General features: G+C 46.6%; 1 protein-coding gene across 1 annotated transcript in view; it reads right to left on the bottom strand.

The window, feature by feature from the left end:
- Positions 1-763: 763 nt before the first annotated feature.
- LOC128719201 (uncharacterized) overlaps positions 764-21533 on the bottom strand; it is a 36014-nt gene continuing 15244 nt past the window's right edge. Inside the window, exons 2-7 of the mRNA XM_053812824.1 lie at positions 18056-18301; positions 2515-2621; positions 1687-1878; positions 1321-1601; positions 1101-1246; positions 764-1027 (exon numbers count right to left, since the gene is read on the bottom strand). Of these exons, the coding sequence (XP_053668799.1) occupies positions 764-1027; positions 1101-1246; positions 1321-1601; positions 1687-1878; positions 2515-2621; positions 18056-18301 (1236 nt within the window). The remainder of the gene's footprint in view (positions 1028-1100; positions 1247-1320; positions 1602-1686; positions 1879-2514; positions 2622-18055; positions 18302-21533) is intronic.

A 21533-nucleotide genomic window follows, 5' to 3' on the forward strand; every position in this document is an offset into this window, starting at 1 on the left:
TAACTTGTGCTAATCATTTCCTTCGCTGCTTTCTTGCTTTATTCTCGGATGAAGAAATTTGCGTTTTGCGTATTTTTTGTTTTGTTCTACAGATGGTAGATTGTAAAAAATCCAGCAGAATGACGTACGTTTACATGGCATTTGTCAGTCTTCGGCTGGCCGATAATCGGTACATTTAAATGGAATCATATTAAAACAAAAATGCTCACTACCACCGTGTGGACGGTATGAAAGTGTGCGCCTGGTGGTATGCTAACCGCAGTACAAAATCCTCTTTGTGAAGAGTTTGAGCGAACTCGACGAATAATTGATGCGCTATCGGTTGTGTATAAGTTAAGTTAACGCATTTCATAGCATCTCCTGCCGATGCTGTACGCTACTACACACTTATTGTAGAACTTGAAATCTTTCGTTCGCAATATTTGTTCGATTGGACCGTGGATGATCGATTACTCTGTTCGCTCCCGAGTATCGGAGAGTGTAGACTGATTAATATTAAAAGAAGAAAAAAAGCCACATACACACCATTGGCATACACGCACGTCCGGTTATGTACAATTTCACTGTGCGTATTTCGATGCTTCAATGGGCCAGCATCTTCACTCAACCCACCAGCGATCCGCGCTATTCGCCAGGCTATGAAAATCGAACGAGTTGAAGCAGGTGCAACCGTTTCAGATTTGGGGGGGCTAGTGGTTTATAAACTTATCGTCCGAGCTTATCGTTTTCCTTACACACACCCACAATGGAAGCAGTTTTTTTTTTACATATTGCTCGGTGGTCCACGTGGCCGATGTCCGTGCAGTCCGGAATGCCGTGAACCGGGTCGGCTGTGCACGATCGCGTAATGGTCCGAGTCGATCGGCAGCGATCGGTTGGAGTGGATCGTACTGCCACCGCTCGTGTAACCTTTGTTGTGGCCACCCTCGCGGCCACCATGCAGCGAGTAACGCGATCCGTACTGTGACCCGTGCCAACTTCGGTACGGATCGTACTCTTCGATGATAGACGGTTCCTTCTCGATGATCTGTGAAGTAGAGGCGGGGAAAAAGTGTTAAGTGTTCACCGGGAAGTTCCTTTTCTATTGCCGTCCAACTTACCTCAGTCTGCGCACAGCTGCAGCTCATGGCCGTGCAGAGGAAGATGTTCATCAGTAGCATGATCAAAAACAGCACGCCGAGTGCGATCGTCAGCCAAAGTAGCCAGTGCGGACGTATTCCCGTGTCGTCACAGATTGGTGAGATAACTATTGCAGAAATCCGTACGATTAGCGTCAGTCTTACGGATGTTTTGCGGAGCAATTAACTCCGCATCTCTTACCTGGCGCGAAGGCAGGATCGATCACAAAGACGGTCGTGGCCGCCAGCAGCATTCCATCGTCTTCCTGACCCAAGGCACGGGCCGTTTTGACGAACGCGTTCGCATCGCCGGTACACATCGATTCGTCGTCGGGGCACCGTCCATTACACTGCACCACATCGCACTGGAAGTGTACCTCGGATCCTTCGGAGAATTTAAACATCGACTTGATCTGTGCCGTCGCGCTGGTACCATCCGCACTCGGCCGGAACCGTGTCATCGTGTCATTTTTCAACGGGCAGCTTGGGGAGGGGTGAGAAGTTTAGTTGAAAATATGTCGCATTCGCAAAGGAACTATTCAAAAACAGAGCTCGTGTAAACGCTTACCCTCGATCGTCAATCAGCACCACGGTCATGTTTTTCTTGTTGAAGGCAAAGCAGTTCTTCACGCGGATGCCGTACGTACCGTTGGGATTGGTAACTTCCGCCTTGATCGTGTACTCCCGGTTGTAAACCGTTTCCCGGACACGGCGCCCAGTACTGTCCAGGAACTTTAATGCCACCGCACCGCTGTCATCCCTGCGGAAGAGTCATGAGTTGAGGTGAAAAATTACTGAGGAGCTCCATCAATAGAAAGCTTGTGAGTAAGGGATAATCCTTCAAGGGTAGATTTAGCATGCACTGTTGTCGTGGTAGAGTGAGCAGATTCTTCGCTTAATCCCACGTTAGTTGGTGACTGATCGATGAAGACATTAGCAAGACGTCTTAACGCCGATTGCCAGTCGGAAATAAGCATGCATCGGAACGCCACGCCAAGTACGCGTACGTACGCAGCGAAGTTACTCAATAAGGATAGGACCGTGAGTGGCCCCCATGGCCATTGATTGTGGGGGTTGCTTCCAACCAATCTCAGTCACTGCAATATTCATGAAGGCCACTGTCGTTCGATCGTGCTGGGGTCGACGGTTTTGCAGAATGTTCCATAAATTTTACACCTACTAAAAGAAGGTCTACTCTCCTGTGTGAAGCAGGCCCGTGTGTCTGACGCACCTAGAACGATCATGACACGTTTCTATCTCATTAGCACTAATCGCGCCCGGGTGGCGTAATATCACTTACATCCCCACCACGACGCCACACGGCGAAACTGCACCGTCATATGGAAAATGTTCAGCAGGGCTTACACGCAGCAAGGAAATACCACGGATTACTTACCTAGCGAATCCTGTTTTGCCGCATGTGATAACGTAGAATTTGTCGTCCGCGAGCTCCAACGTTTTGTGCACACGGACGGCCAGCTGGACGGAGCGTTCCTCGGTGCGCTGCATTGTACCACGGGCCACAGGGGAAGAAGGGAATGCAGGGAAGCGGTACAGAAGAAGAACACAATTTGCCAACGGTTAGGAATGGAGGCTCGTTAAAATGTAATAACAAATTGTACAAACCCCCGGTGTTGCGGTGACAGCTTTATGCGCTGTTATGTTTATTTGCGCTATGCGATGCGTCGATTCGCTCGGACGTGTTATTAATGAGTTTGTTAATAATAGGCAGCAGCTAGCATTAGGTGAAAAAAGTTTTTAAGGGGTGGACTGTGGCAAACGGTCCATTTTTAAAGCGTTTAAATGCGGTTTTATAGTTGTGAGGCTCTTGGGGACTTGGGTGCACAGAACGAAAGACTTCAACATAAGCGACGAACCCTTGTTGGAGACTGGGCGTTTGTTTGTGTTGGAAGATAATGCGTTTGTAGAACGCAAAATGTACAATCAGTCGTCTTTCGGAACTGAAAATTACATTTCGAGGAAAGCTGAAGGCCATACGCTCTGTCGCTATCTAACCTTTCCAAGTTTAAAGCGCACAAAAGCCCAAATCTGGAACACACTTGTTCAAAACGTGCAAGCGTGCGAAGTATCATCGAATGTTAAAAATCAAGCTTCCTTCACAACGCACCGGGTACGAGATCTTCCACCTAAACCTCTCCCGGACACCACAGCTCCTTCACTCCCTTCCCCGGTGCTTGAGAAGAAAAAGTGGAAATTGTATTATTACTTTCCCTGCTTCAACGGCGATGCACAGACAGATCGAATGATGATCTAAAATTTGCAAACCATCCAGTGCTTCGGCAACGTGAAGGGCTTCGCTTCGAGATGATTTGATGTTTTTCCTGCTTCCACCACCAAACTTTTCACTTCAAACGTGGCGTATATTTCGTGGCGGGGTATTTCCAACCATCCACCGGTATCGTTCAGATTTCGATTGATTTGGAATGTTTTTTGGTAAGAGGTGCCCCCAAAAAAAACCCGTCTCACCATCCATCAAACACACTTCGAATCGAGTGTCACGAACGGAGCGGCGTAATTGGACCACATCTAATGAGACACTCGTCATCATCAGCCCGTCGGCAGCTATGGTTAGGTGGTGCTTATTAATTTGGAATTGATTTTCAATTTGGTCCAACCACAACACCGCACAATTTCCGCCGAATTCACACGACCTGAAACCGATATCGATGGTTCCGTGAAGCGTAGCCCGATGTAGCCCTGCGCGACACGCAAACAACGCCGCGCGGGTGTGCTGGGACGGCGATGCGTCCTCGTCGCATTGAACGGTCGTTGGATTAAAAAGGCACATATCGATGGTTTCTGGCCTTGCGGCATAAGTTGCGATGGCACACAGCAGCAAGGGAGACTTGAGCGACCGGGCAAGCAGTATTGCGTCAACCGTTGGCCACTCTGATAGGGGTAGTTCTATGACCTTCGCCAGTGACCTTGATGGTAAATGTTGTGCAGCCGGTAAGGTACCTTTTGGCTGGGCGCATCATTCATCTGCAAGCCCAGCGTCTTCCATTCGGGGGGGTTCAATAATAAAACATTAAACGATCGCGTTGATCGTTGAATGCGCAACAGCGAATCAACGCACCCGATCAGGTGCGCTGTTGGTGCTGTGCAGATTGGTTCTTTGTTTCAGACCTGTTGCTCCTCCTACACAAACGAAGCGAATTGTGCTGGCGAGCAGTTTGCCGTTGACCGACACAGGGCAAACGCGTATGTAACTCGCGGGCGTTGGCAGTGAACGACGATGAATAAGTCATCAGCCGCCTGCCGCTTAAAAGCTTTTGCAGGTTGTAGCCTGCAGCGATAGCTTTCAACCGAAAACGTACACCAACGGTCCGATGCTAATGTTGTGAACCTTCTTTTGGCTCCGGGATGCAACGGGCAAAGGCAAAAGCATATGTTGAAGTTTTGTTCGAAATCACTGACCCCACGACTGGAGCAAAAGACTTCTATGACAGCACAGGATGCAAGCGATGACCCCGGGGAAAGACAACGCCCCGGACAATGCTTCGACACGCTAAAGAACCACGCCACGAAAGCGAAAGTGAAAAAGCATCTCAATTATTACGAGCTCTGACCATCCCCGGGACGGCACCGTTTGTGCTCGGGGAAAAAGTCGATCGATGAAGATCGATGATTTCGCAACAGTTTGCTGTTTTTTTTCTCTGCAAAAAAAAACCAACCTTTCGGACATGAGAGGATGGACGAAGATAAATAAACGCACGCTGACAGTGAGCCGTTCCGAGTGGGTATGCTTTTGCGGTACGCTGTCAGCAAATCGTTTGCCATTTTCCCCCACCCCGGTTCAACGATCAAATCGTTGTCATCGCATCGGAAGGATTGAAATGATCGATCGTGCGATCGAAGGTGCGGTACGGCGACCACTCGGACGCCAACATAACGTCTGGTTTCTTCGCTTTTTTGTGTGTGTGCTGTGTCCCTTACGTTGCGAGTGCGAGTAAAACTTTCTCCAGGGATCAATTTACAATGTCACTGCGAGGCGAATGGCGGATTGCATTGCCGTCTGTTTATTTGTGTAATGCTCCTTGCGTATGTTTTCATTAAGCTACATTGACAGGGCTTGGCCTCTGGCTACGTCCGGAGGTACGTTCGGTTTAATTACCGGAGGCATGCACGGTACTAATGCTGTGAGTTGCGTGAAGTCATTTGATTAATGATATTAAAGAGGTTTAATGCAGCTTTGAGGCTTTAGTATTGCTTCGTGTTAATTGCATATTTTATTATGGCAAAGTTTTTTTTCCCGAACTAACCCATCAGCTTCTTGGCTTTTTTGAATTTAGGAAGCAAAATGTCAACTATTAAAATAAAGTTTTTAATTTCTGAAATAAATCACTTTTGTAAAGACTTTTTGCTGATGTAATTGATAGTTAAACATTCTCTACTTGATAAGACTCCTGGAAAATTGCTGGTTGAATAGTTTCCACATTTAAGTTTTGACGTAGTGACCATCGATAACTAGCATTCTTTTGGGTGCATATGCTGGCATTTCAGGCGATTGTTCTTAGATGAAAGTTGGCAGGGTCTCATTAGCACTGCTAGTTGCTAGCGACGATTTCAAAGCTGAGACGCCCGACTACATTAACCAAGTAGTCCGAGCGCGACGCCGAGCCGTTTATCTTGGAGGTTTTAGACAGTAGAAGCAGGAGTGGTCCCTGTGGTCTCTGTTTGCAGATTTACTCTTTGTAAAATAAGCTTATAACGTAGTGATGGAAATAACAGCTCATTAAGAAGATTTGACTCAAAATAAAACTCAGAGCTACATTAAGGAGTAAGCTCACCAGCTGACTCTTGGAAGAGCTATCTCATGCTTGAATGACTTATAAGTGCTCTTGAGTAAAAAACTCAGTGTTTTTAAGTGAATCTAGTGAGTAAAACGTTGACTCACAAGCTATACAAATAATTTCCGTTCCGAATCTTTATGTGTGAGTTAAATCGCATATGAGTTACAATAACTCTCTGTACAACAACTCATTCTCACTCTGTACTCACATCACTGTTGTGTGGAACAACGGCTGAATATAGACAATCTTTACCAAATTCAACTGGAAACGATTGATTCTCTTGTTTAATTTACACAATTTCATGAATCTGAATGAATGACTCTGAACCTATTTACTAAAGAATCTCGAACCTTCAAAGTGTCATGAAGATCAAAGAGAGTTAAATGAATCTTCAAGGAAGCAATTATTTATGCATTTTTATGATTTTTTTCTGAAACAGATGCAATAAACCCTGTAACGAGCTCATAAGGTTTCACGAACCCTTGAAGATGCCTAAAAAACCTTGAAGAGTCGACTCATAATTTGAATGATTCCTCACTGAAGATCCCGTGGAATGACTCTTCTCAAAATCTGTTAAATGTTGTATCGATTCAGTTGATACTGCATCTTTCCAAGTTTAAGCTTCCTAACGAAGCTCAGCGTAATCGACATTCCCCTATGACGGTCATCTTCCGGGTCATACTCCTCGACATTGTTGCACGTCGGGCACGTACGGGGTCGTACTCCCAAACCTTCCCCGGTTTGTTGTTTGACCCATCCGTTTTCGGTCATGGGTGGCATTGCCGTCGGAATTGGCACACGATACCACCACCGGTACGGTTGCGATAAAATTTGCATCAACACCATGCTACGAAAGCTAAGCTCCTCCCAGCTCCTCGCAGCAACGCCTCGAACACGCCTGGCAGGCGACCGAACGCGTGCATAATGCAATTTATGCGGAACAATGCAATTTATGATAATGGATTACAAATAATGGTAACCCGGGCGACCGATCTGGTCCGGAACCGTGCCCTTGGCGCGCTGGTCGGGATAAAGTGCCGGTACCGGAAGGTACACAAAACAAAAAAAAACGCACGCGACCTACAAAATCGACCCGGTCGGCAAATAATGGACCCGGGCGTGGACGTGGCCGCGTGCGCTTCCATTTTCCCGCTTTGTTTTCCCCGTCTGCCCAGCGCCATTGCTTGCGAGCGCCAATAGAAGTAGAATGGGTGGGGTGATAAATTTTGGATTCTGACAAGAATTAGCTCAACTGGTGGTCAGTGGGTGGTTGTTTTGCTGTTGTCTTTTTTGTTGTGGAAAAGATATATCCCGTTATCGCATTTCCATTCGCCGGGCTGCGCACCTCGGATGACCCAGAAACGGTCGGCGTCGGGTTTTGAGGCATTCGGGTGCGGTTGGTAGCTGATTGGGTGCACATTCTGATGAAAATTCCTCACCGTCTGCATACAATGCGCAATCATCGCGGTTTTCCAACCCGAAGAGCATTGGCCCGCTGCTCGACGCGTTTGTTCTTATCCAGCAGAGTAAAAAGTATTATTCTTCCAAACATTTTCTCAAGCGTTTTGGTGCGTACATAAATCAGTTCGGGCTCTTGAGAGTAGACATCAAAACACTACCACTCCTCTCTGGCCGTTACGCCAAACATTGTGTTCGCTCACTGACCAAATCGTCTTATCGGTTCGTAATTTGCTCCCTTCGGGATGTTTTCCTTTCCTTGGTGGATTGCGATTACCAATTCGCCCTGTTACACGCGTGCAGCTGCATGCAATAGTTTACGTGCCGTTTGCCTGCATGCCGCAGACCCACAGTTGTACGTTGTGTTATTTTGTTGCATTCGCCCCGTAACCAACTGGCGCAGGTAATCGTCAGTTTGGTGGGCAAAACGTGCAAACGCAACGCTTCCGGTGTAGGGCATCCAGCCAGATGTTACTTCACGCGCACGGTGCAACCAGGAATCGGAACGGACGGACAGTTTGTTTACGGTTGCGTTTTCTTTGTGGCCCGTAAGTGGTTTCCCATGGCTGACGGCAGGGTCGTGAGTGTTCGAGTCGATCAGCATAAAGCGAAAGACTTGAACGATCGCACGGCGAGGAACGTATGATCGGTGGACGATCGAAAAAAAATTTTAAAAATTGCTTCCATTTATCCGCTTTTGGAATTGTCGAATTAATCATTTTAAATCACTTTTTAATAAAGTTTGCGAAGGCACGTGTCGTTATTCGACTGCAAAGTCAGCAATTCGTACGGGTCGACATTAACGGCTGCCGGGGGGGGGTATTTGTGGTTAATTTTCAGAATCACAACATGATGCCCTTAAAACATTCGAAATAAGCTGCCATTGAAGGAATTCCCTACCGGGACACAACTAGCATCTTCAAGCAATGCATGCAAGCAGTATGCAATTTTCTTCTCCTTTTGCTTTCCCGTTGCATATCCTCGAGCGACAGTGACCGCACCAGATCGTTCCCATTTCTAGGGCCAGCATTCTTTCGATGTTTTGCAGCACACACACACACACAAACCTTGGGCAACCGACGGGCGATTCAATTTACCCCGCAATCTTTTTTCCCGAATCCGGTAAGATCCGGCAAACCCCCAAAACCGAAGTCCCGAGCGCGTGCACACATATCAGCAACACCTGGAAGTGTTAGATTCAACGGCATCGGGAACACAGTGGAGCGATCGAGCCCGATAAGTGTTGGAAAATTGTAACCCATTTCGTTGTCGGAAGCATTTAAATCGCAATAACCATCTCAATCGATCCGCTCAAGGGATGCGGCGATCTTGGCCAAGGATTGTGGCGAAGGTAAAAATGGGAACAGTTTCAACCCTTTCGGTATCGGTGGCATCGATCGTGACCTTACATCACCCTGCTGCCCTGAATTGGATGGTCATCCGTTTGGGAGGGGCGGGAGATGAGAAAGCCCTATGCTTGATGATGGTCATGATCACGATCCCGGCACACCCTCACTTAGACAAGCGGTTTGAATACAAAAATAACAAAACGGAACAGAACAGAACCGTTCCATTAAATGGGAGTGAGATTAGGCTTAATCAGGCTAAATCAGAGTCAGTTTGATGCAGCGTCTAAAGAAAGGTGGAATTGTTTGGGCACGTATCTTAATTAAAGCTGTGTAAGATGTTTAGGGGTGTACCGAACACTTATCTTAATTTCCGCTAATTTCTTTCCCCAAACAAAGTTCCCCATTAGACACGATCACGTTGGAAGTGGCGTTGAGCTATTTTCCGTGTTTTTTCGACCAAAAAACAAGTTCGTTCACTTTATGTTGCTACAGTAGTGGGCTTTAATACACTGCGATTGTACAAATAAAGATCCCAGTTAAACTCTGTTCTAATAAAGATATTTTCGAGTTGAACATAAGCGTTTAAAGAATTAATGTATCCTCTTTTTGAGTCAGTAACTGCTGCAGGCTCATCGACATGCTCTTCTCCAAGGTCCTTGGATTGTGTGGTTGCAATTTACTGATGCTATGGACAAGTATGCTCCAGATCTTCAAAATAATTTACAATATCCGTAGCACCTTTAAATATGTCTGCTCAAATCCTCAAATAAATTCTCAAGGATTTTAAGATACAGGATTTGTTGAGGCCTTTCAAGCGATTTAATCCCACAAGACTTTTCTCACAGAAAACAAAAAAGACAGAAACTCTTGGTCTTTTCAGTCAGTACCATTTCGAATCGTTTTACTGTTGACTCCTTCGAACTTCAAAAGCTCAAGATCATTCTGGAGTAGTGAAATTTCTACGTTGTCCAACATGATGTTGATGTATAAATCTTCACTTGTTCGTTGTTTTTCACGAGCCTTCTCACTATTCCTCACTGATAACACTGTACTTGGACACATTTCAGAAGTTTCACACTCAATCTGCATCAAAATCATTCAAAGCTCAAAATCATTCTGGAATAGTGAAATTTCTACGTTGTCCAACATGATGTTGATGTACTAATCTTCGCTTTTTCGTTGTTTTTCACGAGCCTTCTCACTACTCCTCACTGATAACACTGTACTTGGACACATTTCAGAAGTTTCACACTCAATCTGCATCAAACAGGAACTCTGCGTGATCGGATAAACAGCTTGAACTTTGATTCATTAGGTTTCCTAATTATTAGGCTTCTTAATGAGCTTAAGGAATGTGGCTTTGCTACGTAATTACCTTGCATAACTTTAACGCTATAAAACAGTGTCACAGTGTGTTAACTTCCACTATACAAACCCAAAAACTATGAATTGAAAAATAGCTCAAGTACGCACTTAATGTTGCCCATCACTGTAAACCATTCACGGTTTCTGGCGCGTTGTAGCGGCGTTACATTGTAGATCCGCTCCCTGTCGGGATACACGATTTGTGCCATCAATTCTACCCAATTGACAACCCTGATCGACTGGTTAGGGCGTGATGGTTGGACAGCATTTTCTCGCGTGTCAGTGGCCGAGAAGCCGTTTATTTGCATTACTACGGGCGAATGCGGGTGAAGCGTCCGATGCCGCTGACCGATTCGATGCACACTTCAAGCAATGTTAATTAAGAATGTAATAAAAGTATTAAAATTTTCTGAATGAAGCACGCTCAAGGCACAATTTGATAAATTGCACAATAAGCAAAATGTGAAAAAAAATCATTTTAATGAGCATTAAAATAAATGTGCTTATGCGTTACGTGTGTAGGACAAAATGAGGATCCATTCCTGCCGGATACGTTCCTCTTCACAGTACATTAAACATTAACGCCATCCAATTTAGTTTCACACCTCTGTCTACGATCGTTCCCAGTCGATCGGCACGCAAAGGATGCTCCGTGTAATGCTTTTAACATAAACACTGTAACGCCTCGGGCAGCAGACGCATCGACGAGCGTGTCCATTTCGCAATCCAGCGTGACAGCTCCATTCTTAGCACGCAGCACGTTAATCAATCAAGGTGCGTTTCATTTTCTCAGGCCCAGCGGCTTCACTTTTCCGAAACGGCGCCATCCGGCTGCGTGGTGCAAATGCAACGCACGGAAAAGGATTTGAACGATTATGCATTATGTGGCGGGATGAATTAACCACCGGGTTGATTACAACGTACGGCCAAGGACATATGCACACGGGGGTGTCTAAATGTATCCTTGGCAGGAACATCGACGTACACGCATCAAGCTGTCGAGGAAGTCTTCGCATCGCGCTACTCTCGATTCAGGTTGTTGGTCACGCATTGAAAATGCGATTGATTGTCTGTCGGTTTGCGCTGCATGGAAATAGCAAGAAAGAAACCATACCTTCTTGGACATCCCGACTAGTGCCCTGGACTGCCCCCCCTCTTGTACGCTTGATTAATGCACCCCGATTGGTACATCGCCGGGTGCAGCACATTATTCTTCTTAATTACGTTCGATTTCCCGCCGTGTTGATTTAAGCGTCTCAATCGCTATCATTGCCCCGGATCGGAGTTGGAGTGGAGTGGGGAGGTTATGGTTGACGCGCTATTAATTATCTCTTTGCGATTCGTACCGTACGTGAGAATGGCCACAGTACGATCGCAACGCGACTTAATTCCGTCCGTACATTTCTAGGAAGCGGTGACTAACGTGTCTATTATCGAGCGACGGCCGGTGATCGGTGAGCTGCAACAATTAGCATTAAATCAATGGGCATCGCGCGTGCAGCAGGATGAGGTCGGTTCGGATTGCAATTTAATCGTAATTCCATTAGAAACCATGGCACACGGTTTGCCTTGCATTTCGTATCAGGTGCCGTTCCGTTCGATCCGCCCGATGCAGACCGTGCGGTGGAATGTTTAAGGCCGTACCGTAAATGGAGCCACGAAAATTGGCTTCCGTTGGACGTGCGTCGAAAACGTGAAGATCTGAAGAATTGCAAGGAATTGTGGAATTTGTGCTTCGCGCCTGAATGTAGACTAGACAAGTGCAAATGTCCACAAATGGAGTTTTTCCTCCAAATTCCAAGCACCTTAAAGGAAACAGAAATAATTAACCTTGCACCCAAAATGTTCAACCTAATTCGAACGATTGTCATTGAAATTTAGAAACCCAAGCAACCATTTGCTGTAAAGTTCAAACAACAAACCACAAAAATCCGGTTTTGGGAAATGTCAAACCGATCATGGTACGATATGGGCACGAGATATTGGTGGAGGGGGGTGAAGGAAAACATTTTAACCAAGTATGCCATGGTGCAATAGCCGGTTTGGTTGCTTTACCTTTATCGCGATAGCGCGTTCGCTTCCCGTACGATAATCGTGCTTTGTTGGCCCTCATTAAGGGTAGATCCATTCTGTATCGCTGCCCCAAAACTGCCGACTTCTAACGTCTTGTCGACGATCTGGCGTGATTCGATGCCACGATGCCGAACATCAGCACATAAAGAACGTCTAATGAAGAATCAGATCACTTTGCAGGGGCTCACCGCTTTCCCCCACAACGCTGGCGAAAGTAAACTAGTTCACCGTAATAAAAGTGCTTGCAGAGCAAGAAAACTGGCCACAAAGCAACAAACTACAACGGATCTAATACGGACGTTCAAAAGGGCACAATCATACCACTAATGTACACCCGTGGTTCACCATCGTTCGTCACGTTATCTTGGCCCAGTTATTGCTGAACGAAAGGAGGAAAAAAAATCGCTCCCTCCCTCCGTCGCTTGGATAAAATTGCACCAACGCTGCATTCGGTTGCCGTTGCATCGCATTTGCAGTGGATTCGCGTTTCGGGCCGAAGCCGGATCATTAGGGAACAAATTACTGCAGCCACCATCGGGCTCGCGGGGGAAACCCAGGCGCAGGACCCGTTCGGGCGATTGCTCGGCCCGGCTCGGAACGGATTAATCTGTTCGTTCTACTTTCATCACGACAAGGCAGGGCCCGTGCTTGTTTGCTGCTGCCTATCCACCGTCCCAAAACCACCGAACCACCCGAACCGCGTAACCCATTTCCGGGTGTTGAGTTGAGTCGGGCTGTTCAAAAACTGCCGCCTCGACGACGTTGTAAATCGGCGGTCAATCCGGCCACAAAGCCCACAATGGGTGCTCGTGACTGGGTGCAATGGGGCGGGAATATTGCGAGTTTTAAAGGAACACAGGTGCAGGCGAGCCGAACGAGTAAAACACACTCTGGTAATCGCTCTAATCACGACCTATCAAACGATATTAGGGGTTAGGTAAGATGTGAACCTTTTGTCGGATGATGTGTTTTTTTTTCTTCTCGCGTTCCCACCGAACCCCTGCCTTTTACGACCTTCCCATACGAGATTTGGACACACTCATATGACACCATGAATATACGCCAATCAATCAATCAATACGATCGGGCCCGGTGCAACAGTCGAACGCAACCGATTGTGGCCGTAACGTTACGCAAACACAGCGACGTTCGCGTGTCATTCGAGTTTGATTTTCCAATTATCATACCGATCACTGGCCTCGTTGCGGAATCTCATCAACAATAAGCGCACCGGTTGTGATGATTAGGTTTAATTTAATCAAACCAAAACCTTAACCATTCGTTCTCCGTTCGTTTTTTTTTGCTTCGATGGCCAGTGAAGGGAAGGTGCATCATGTTACAGCACTGCACTGCACAAAACCGATCACGATCTTCACCTCGCCAGCCGAAGACTCCGTGACTTTGTGGGTCGGAACCGTCTTTTTCCTGCCAGCAAAGGCGCTGTACAGAGAAACATTGTGCCGATTCCGACCGAACCCATGTCGAGCATGGACGAAGATGCCTATCGCCCGTGGCCCAGCTGGGGAAGTCAAACTACAGTTGTGCTGCTGCAGCGGGCTGGCCGCGTTCTTCAGGTGCACAACGCCACAATTAAAATGTTCTATCGGAAGCACTTAAAATATAGGTCTCTAATGAATCCGTTCGCATGCGATGCCAAAAACCGTCGCATGATACTGCGGGATGGAACCCGTAACCCCCTCCCCACCCCCGGGGGAATGCTTCACGATGGACACGGATTCTCCCTCGGCTGAGAAAAGGACCGGATTTCGCGCATCTGGAACTGGAATGCAGCCGGTACGGCTAGGTATGCACGCGCTCGAACACACGCGCAGCACCAAAGTCAAATTAAGGTCAGCCCGATCCGATCCGTGCCCTGATGTTCTGGATGTTGCTGCGTTGTACCGCTTATTTCTTATTTTGCCATCCCTGCCGACAGCGATTAATTGGACCGCGATTGTGATGCGATCCCTTCGGTACACCCCTGGGCCGGTGGTCAAACGTATCAAGCCGTATCGTATCGAAACCACAAACGTTGTGACCCTTTTTTTTTTTGGTTCGTTGCGGTCACCCCGTGAGGGTGAGGGCACATCGCTCAGGGCTTACGCTTACGCTTGGGTACGCTTTCGATTCGATTAGGTCCTGCCAAAACCCATCAACGTGCTCGTATTGTTATCTTGGGCAGTTTTGTGACCCGTTCCATAGCGCAAACCGCGCAACAAAGTCGGGGCGTACATTACTCAGCAAAAAAAACGGTGGGGAAAGAAGGGAGGGGGGAAGAGCTGGAATAGGAAAAGAGATGGGGATGAAGGGGACATTAGGGCGCAAATATTCCAAGATCAAAACCACCATTTATTGATACAATACGCCACAATAACCATTGACCCAGTGCGGGCTGTTTTGTTGGCAGCTCATATTAACATGGCGGTGAAATTAGTATCTCACGACTTAACGAGCTCGTCGATGCTATCTTACATCGCGCAACAAGCACAACCTAATAGACCGTTTTGTGGTGGTACCGTACGTCAGGTTTCCGGGCAGGTTTTGGACATTTAATTTTCTCACTTAAGCTTACGGTACGATCGTGCGTACCTTCACTCCCTGTCGCGGGCGACGGGTGATGTTGTTGAATAGCAGAAGGAAACAAGCTCGACCGATTGACGTTGTAAATGATTTCGGAACGCTAGCTTGACTAAATAAGCAAACGTTACGACACTAATTCGTTTATTATAAATACAACAGCTACACGAATTCTAAGCGCGAATACAAATTTCCTGCCGGGGCTGTGTGTGGTCAAGGGTGGATCATTGTTGTCTCGCAGTTATTTTAATTTACGAATGAAATAAAATAAAAAAAAAGCAAATCTCAATTGCCAGAGGAGACAAATGCACGAATGCATAACGCTGCTGCCTCATTTTTTATTGCCGTATTTTGTCTATTGGTGCACTTTTTCCTTCACAATGCCATCCCTCCCCTGTCTCCATTCCCGCCTGACGCCATTGTGCAGCAAATGCATTTTATTCTATTTCAACATAACGTATCCCAAGTCCACCCCCCCCCCCCCCCCCTCTCCCCACCTCCCTCGCACGAGTTGGCGAGGCGGGAAATCGATTCAAGCCGGGTTTCGCATTTTTCCATACAATGGCAATCATTTGGAGTCGGGTGGATCGTTATCTTGCATGCGGTCCAAGCGATCGAGCGAGAACGGGCGAATAGGAGCGTTACGGGGGCTGTGAATGTGTTTAATGCCCGGGCTCTATATTTCAATTTCCGCAATAATCGGAACCCCGGGAGACTCCATGTCCGTGCCCAGTCATGATTGTGCGCATGATAGCGGAGCTCGCCCGACATCAGCATTGGCAATCGATCTGCAAATCCCAAACCCCTTTCCTCACACACACACCCAGATCAATACGGCCGAGCGTGTCCGGGGCGATAAGACGGGCGGGAGATTTGAATATAAGTGAAGTCTCGGTATCGGCCGATCCGAGCCCAATGTGATCGACCCCTTCGGGGTGGGGATGTAACGTTCCGCCGTAGACCTGCTGGTGAAAGAGTGAAGTTTTCCATGGGAAAATGAAAAGCGACACGTAATCTCTTCATTTTGCACATTCCTTCTTCGGTCGCTCAGGAACGTTGGACCGCCAGACGATAGGATAATTAGTGCATAGACCGGAAAGCGAGTGTGGAGTTGCCGGGTCGGCGACCAATCGTAGGAAGAATGCTCATCCGCCAGACGTGCTGGGTGAGCTGCGGTATCGTTTTGCGCCCCGGCCGAGACGATGACAAGCGTGATTCCCGCGGGAATCTGCGCCGGATGAGTCCTTGAACGTGACAACCGCAGCCAGCAATGCACCGCCGGCCGAACGGTTTGGGCTGTGTTTGGTTTTACGCTTGTCACTTCAAACCGTCAACCGGCGAGTTTGACAAGTTGTCGCACATTCACGATGGCCATATTTTGCACCCTTCAACTGGCCCCCACTCCGTTTCGCTTTGGCGACGAGCCCGACGAATGGGACAATTAACATTCACCGAATGGGAGACGGCGCGAGTCCTGTTTTTTTTTGCTGTTTCGCTTTAGGCTCATCTTCCATTGGTGATTGGCCGTGTTGCGTCTGGCCAGAACCGAACCTGATTACCATTCCTGGGCATTCGCCGCGGTAAACGCTGCCCGATTGTAGCACCCGATGGTGACCGCTCTAAATGATCGCAAATGATCACAATTGCTGTCAATTAAGTGGTGGCGGACCGTGGTGAGGATCATACCGGGGCCCCGTTGCGTGTTGGGAGGATCGATGATTTATGTGACGAAATCGCGCTGTGACAGGAAAGCGTCTTGACCAGCGCGAAACATGGCAACGGTAAGGTGGGGTAGCGGCTGCTGGAAAATCATTCCTGCGTGCAAATAAGTCGACTGTAATCACGTGCGGGGTATGATGATGATATTGCACCGATGAGCTAAACGATCCGCGGTGCAGGTATTAAGCTGGATACGTAAGTAAGTAGCTTATGGTATGCTGTGCTGCTGTTTTGTTTCATAGGAAGTAGGAATTGAAATTGAAGCACGTAGTCTGTGATAAGTAAATGATGCTGTCATAAGTCAACTTGTGTATGAAGATAGCAAACTTGCTTCATAAATTTTGTGTTCTCTTATTTTGATTTTCCACAAATTTCGTACTTGACATATGTTTCTTGTTTTCAGTAACCATGAATATTTGTGCCAATTGTATGGTCAATTGTGCACCATTAATTGCACAGATTCACATCATATCGCAAAATCGCCACCTTTTGTAAGAAACGCATCAGATGATTTTGCAAAAGTGGCTGTTAAATTAAAAATGTCTGATCAGATATGGCAGATGATATCATAACTGAGGCATACGAAATTGCAAATTCCTATAATTGTTTATTACAAAAGTATCAGATGATATCATAAAAGTTTCGCATGACACATGAGACTTTCAAGCCAACAGAAGATATGTGGCCATCAATTCATGTCCCAATTCTGTCATATGATAGGACAAATTACTTCATAATTATTTCAGGAGAGTTTATAAATCTGTTTTGATAGCAAGAAGTATGAGAAGTTCCTTAATTAAATTTAAAATCACTATCTTTTCTTGTGGATACCGTAGCAAGGGAGTAACGATAAATTTAAACCCTAAAATCCTGATGAAGGCTTATTAGAATTTATATGCAGTAATAATCTCTGGAGTTCTTAAGGTCTTCCTTCTTGCAGGTGAGCTCATCTCTCTCCACTTAAATTTTGTGTCTGGTGACAACCATCCAAGATTCAAAAAGGTTAAAACTTTGAATAATGCAACTTAGAAAACTTATTAAATTGAATTCAAAAATCTAAAATTCCAAATATTCGGCCAAACATACGGATAACTTCAATGTCGTGCCACAAATAAATGTTTACACATACGCCACATTCCATAAGTTATCAAAAATGTCATCCTCTTTATGCGTCGATGCGTCCTTGCATTACTCACGAACAGGAAATGGTTTAAAACATTGCTGCACATCGATCGTGATTTTCAGCCCAAAACTGCACGACCATTAGCAAAACATGAGTCAACCGTAATGTCATCAGTTTCATTGCACGGAAGCAATGAAACAATGAACGTGATCGCGACCAAACTACGCATCGCGGAAGTTCAACCTTTTGCTCCACTGTTGACAATAGACCTTCCGCTTTCGCTGTGGAGACCCCCTACTATCCGAATATTAGGGGTTCTTTCTGCTGCTGCTGCTGCTACTTCCAAACTCATTAATAAAACAAACGAACGGCCCGCACTCGCCCAATTAAGTGCGGGGCCGGACCGGTATTGTAACTAGTATTAAGCTAAGCATTAAGAGAAGCAAGAAATGAGCTTACATCACCACCACTCACGTTGCTGACGAGAATGCCACAGTACTCGCTGTTGCCGGACTTGGCCAGCAGGTTGAGGCTGAGCCCGAGCGATGCCGATCCGTTGCCGAAGGTCATGCAGGCCGGTGTCCGAAAGTCCCGCGCGTGCACCACACCGTTGTACGGGCCCGCGAACTGGATCTTGATGTTCATCGTGCCGGACTTGCAGGTGGCCGTAACGTGCGGTGCGAACTCCGTGTCCTGACCCGTGGCCTGTTTTTGGGCGGGAAAGAAAAGAAAGAGGTAACGAAAAGGGTTAGTGTCGGAAGAAAAAAAAACAACCAGAGCAACGATAAATGATAACAGCAGAAGAAAAGGGAAGAGAAACAGCAATGGTGCAGGAACTGTACGAGAAATGATTTATTACACGCGTCCGTCGACTAGCTTAGCGAGCAACGATTTAAATTTGGGTTTAATTAAAACAATCTGCCCACAAACAGCCCCCCTTCAGGTGGGGTATGGGAGTGAATTCTTCGAAGAAACGTTGGTATTTTATGCAAATGCCAAACGGGCTCCGTGAGTGTCAGTTGTAACTTTGGAAACGTTAATTTCCGTAACGACGGGTGTGGAATGCTGTCGTGCTGTGAGATTTAACTTTCACTACGAAACATCAACCCCTTGCTGATGGGATGTTAAGCAATGAAGGAAGGTGCTTCAAGTTAACCACGTTAAAATTATGCAACTCCGAACTGTCCGTTGTCCTCTCACCGGTCGGTAAGGTTCGTTTCGCTGCCGGGCGAATCACGTTCTGTTGTGAACCATTCTGTGCAGGGGCATAACTACGTTAGATGTCCAATATTTCTGAAGATACTGTGCTCTCACACCATCAGATTTGATTGGATCATGCAATAGTTCAATTTCGTATGATTGAAGATCGCAAAGAAGTTCACCAACGGCACAGGCGGGGAAACCCTTTCGAATATCTTTCAAACTCCTCGGTTTCATTTTCATCTCAGCAATCGTGCGATTGTTGACGAGTTAACCTAAGGTCTAAGGTACTTTCCTTCAAACATTATCATGTCCGTCACGAATTATGTCCAAAAAGACACAACTCACCACCGGCTAAAAATAGGCGTCAAGCGTTTTCGCCGTTCGTCACAGCGAACGGAACCAAATTTGTCAACACGGACACTTTGTCGATCAAGGCAATCGGCTCAATGTCAACCGGGGACAAGCGCTTCGAACGGGTAGCCAACAACCGGAGGAAATTGGTTCCGCATGGGCGAGTTGTCGAAGTCGTGCCTTGGAGACGTTGTTCCCCGGGTCATGACACTCGGACCAAACCGCCTCCACCAGCGTTAGCGTAACATCTGTTCGGCGTTATATTGAGCGTTACGTTGTCTTCTGTGTTTTGCCAATCTGGGGCTGTTGGACCAAAAAACCTGATCCTTCCAATTCGATTGTGGGCGATCGTTTGGTGACCAGTTCCTTGGAGTTCATCGTGCTCCAAGTGCTTTTGGAACAGGTTTAGTTCAGCAACGGGGAATGATTAATTTTTGTAGAAACGTAAAGCAGGCTTACATCTACATCCGATTGTTGTTAAGGTCAAGAGACAAACACTTTACTTAATCGGTAACGGGTTTTTTTTGGCCATTCTGGTGGGAAGTAGTCGAAGTTTTTAAATGAAACTAATTTGAAGTTTTCGGCCACAGGAAACAAAAAAAAAACAGATACCGTTACAACTGGCAGCAATTTGGAAATTCGAAATATCTTTAACAGAGTCAATCAGACCGGCGATCGGAAAATAGCCAAGGTGAGAGGAAAACCAACCCCCTTAAGTGCCATAAATGAATAAATCCTAACGAAGGTGCTAACAGAAAGTAGATGCACGCCGCAAACGAATCGAAGCTTCCCTCAATTAGGTTCTCCCCGTCTTTGCTTAAGAAAACCAAACGCCATTACGGTGCCATCCGATCGATCGCACACTTGGCACCGTGCACTCGCAATGGTCGGCCGACTTTATGAGCACGCGAAAGTAAACCAACCAAACACGTGCAGCACAAACCGCTCGTCATAGCTGATTGGACCGGACCGGGCGAGTCGTGAGAAGCCCAAGCATCGCGCGAACGCCGAGCTGCCAAAAATTAAACGCCATTGATTTCCAATCAAACGAACCATTTCGGATGGAGGGAAATTTACGGCCTGGCCATGTGTTAACGGATAATGGTCGATTTTTCCGCCCGCGGGAAACCGGGCGGCATGGACATCAAATCCGGCAACCTTCTTATCGTGGTTGACCGATAAAAGTGGACGAGAGGGTTTTTGTGATGGAGAGGCAATCTTCAGGCCACAAAAGCGTCGGTACAATTAGCTAGAGGGATTGGAGGTGTTGATGATGTTCCACCGGTCACAGAGCTCGACGGTGGCGACTTGAGAAATTCCAATCGATGGGAAAAAGGCACCTAACTTAGCCTCATTTCTAATGTCGCTGGTTGCGTTTGCGAGGGTCCGATTTAATGATCTGCTTCGTTTAGCCCTTTGGTCATTCCAGTAGTGCCGCTTTTGCTGTGGTCCTCATCAAAGACTAGTGGAACGACCTTACTGCCTTACGATGCAATTTCTAGCAGCTTCTAGGTTACCTCGTGCTGGTGCAGCTTTTCGATTGCTTTATTTATTCTCTTTTTTACACCCGTACCATCATCTCCACTGGTTGGAAGCCACTCAGCACTCATCACCGGACAGTTGACAGCGTTATGCCATGGGGGCTGTAGCCACCTGTGTTGGGGTGTTGCAGCTCGCTTATCGTTAATCATATTAGAAAATGGGACCGGGATTGACGGAGGGAATGTGTGAACGTGTGAAGAACGGTGGCACATCGACACATTACCCCTAATGATGCCGGAACGATGGGATAGCACGATCGTACATTAGACAGAACGATGTCTATCTGTCACTGGGATACATTCTGCTAGATCATGGTTTGATCATTTCAATTGCAATACCGATCAGGGTCGTACGGAGTGGGTTGAGTTCTGTATGACTCAAACAGGTGATATACAAGCGAAAGACTAACCTTGAAGTTATGTTGAAAAAGAATAATTTTGATAAAAACGCCTAAAGTTAGGCAATGTTAACACTTAGAACGTTTAGTATAATATTTAATGGACGACGTGAATGGCATCTCATCACAATAAAGGGCTTAAAATGGTTGTATTCTGAGCAGGTGAATCGTTTCCAATGTACCATTCCAGTGTGGATGACATCATCACCTCACATCACCCACCATATGACTTGTTCGATGCTACTTCCGACGCTCAATGTCACCGTTGTGGCAAGTAAATTAGCATATAATCACTACTCGAACGAGAGAGAGGAAAAAACGGAGATAGAGAGGTACTTCTAGAGATTGATCAATTCCCGATTTAATCTGCTACCCGTTGGCACAGGCAGAGTACGATTTATGCAACCAAAGCCGACGCTGTACGATCACCATGTACGGTCCATC

This window comes from Anopheles marshallii, chromosome 2, assembly GCF_943734725.1.
Source record: "Anopheles marshallii chromosome 2, idAnoMarsDA_429_01, whole genome shotgun sequence".
Lineage (NCBI taxonomy): Eukaryota > Metazoa > Arthropoda > Insecta > Diptera > Culicidae > Anopheles > Anopheles marshallii.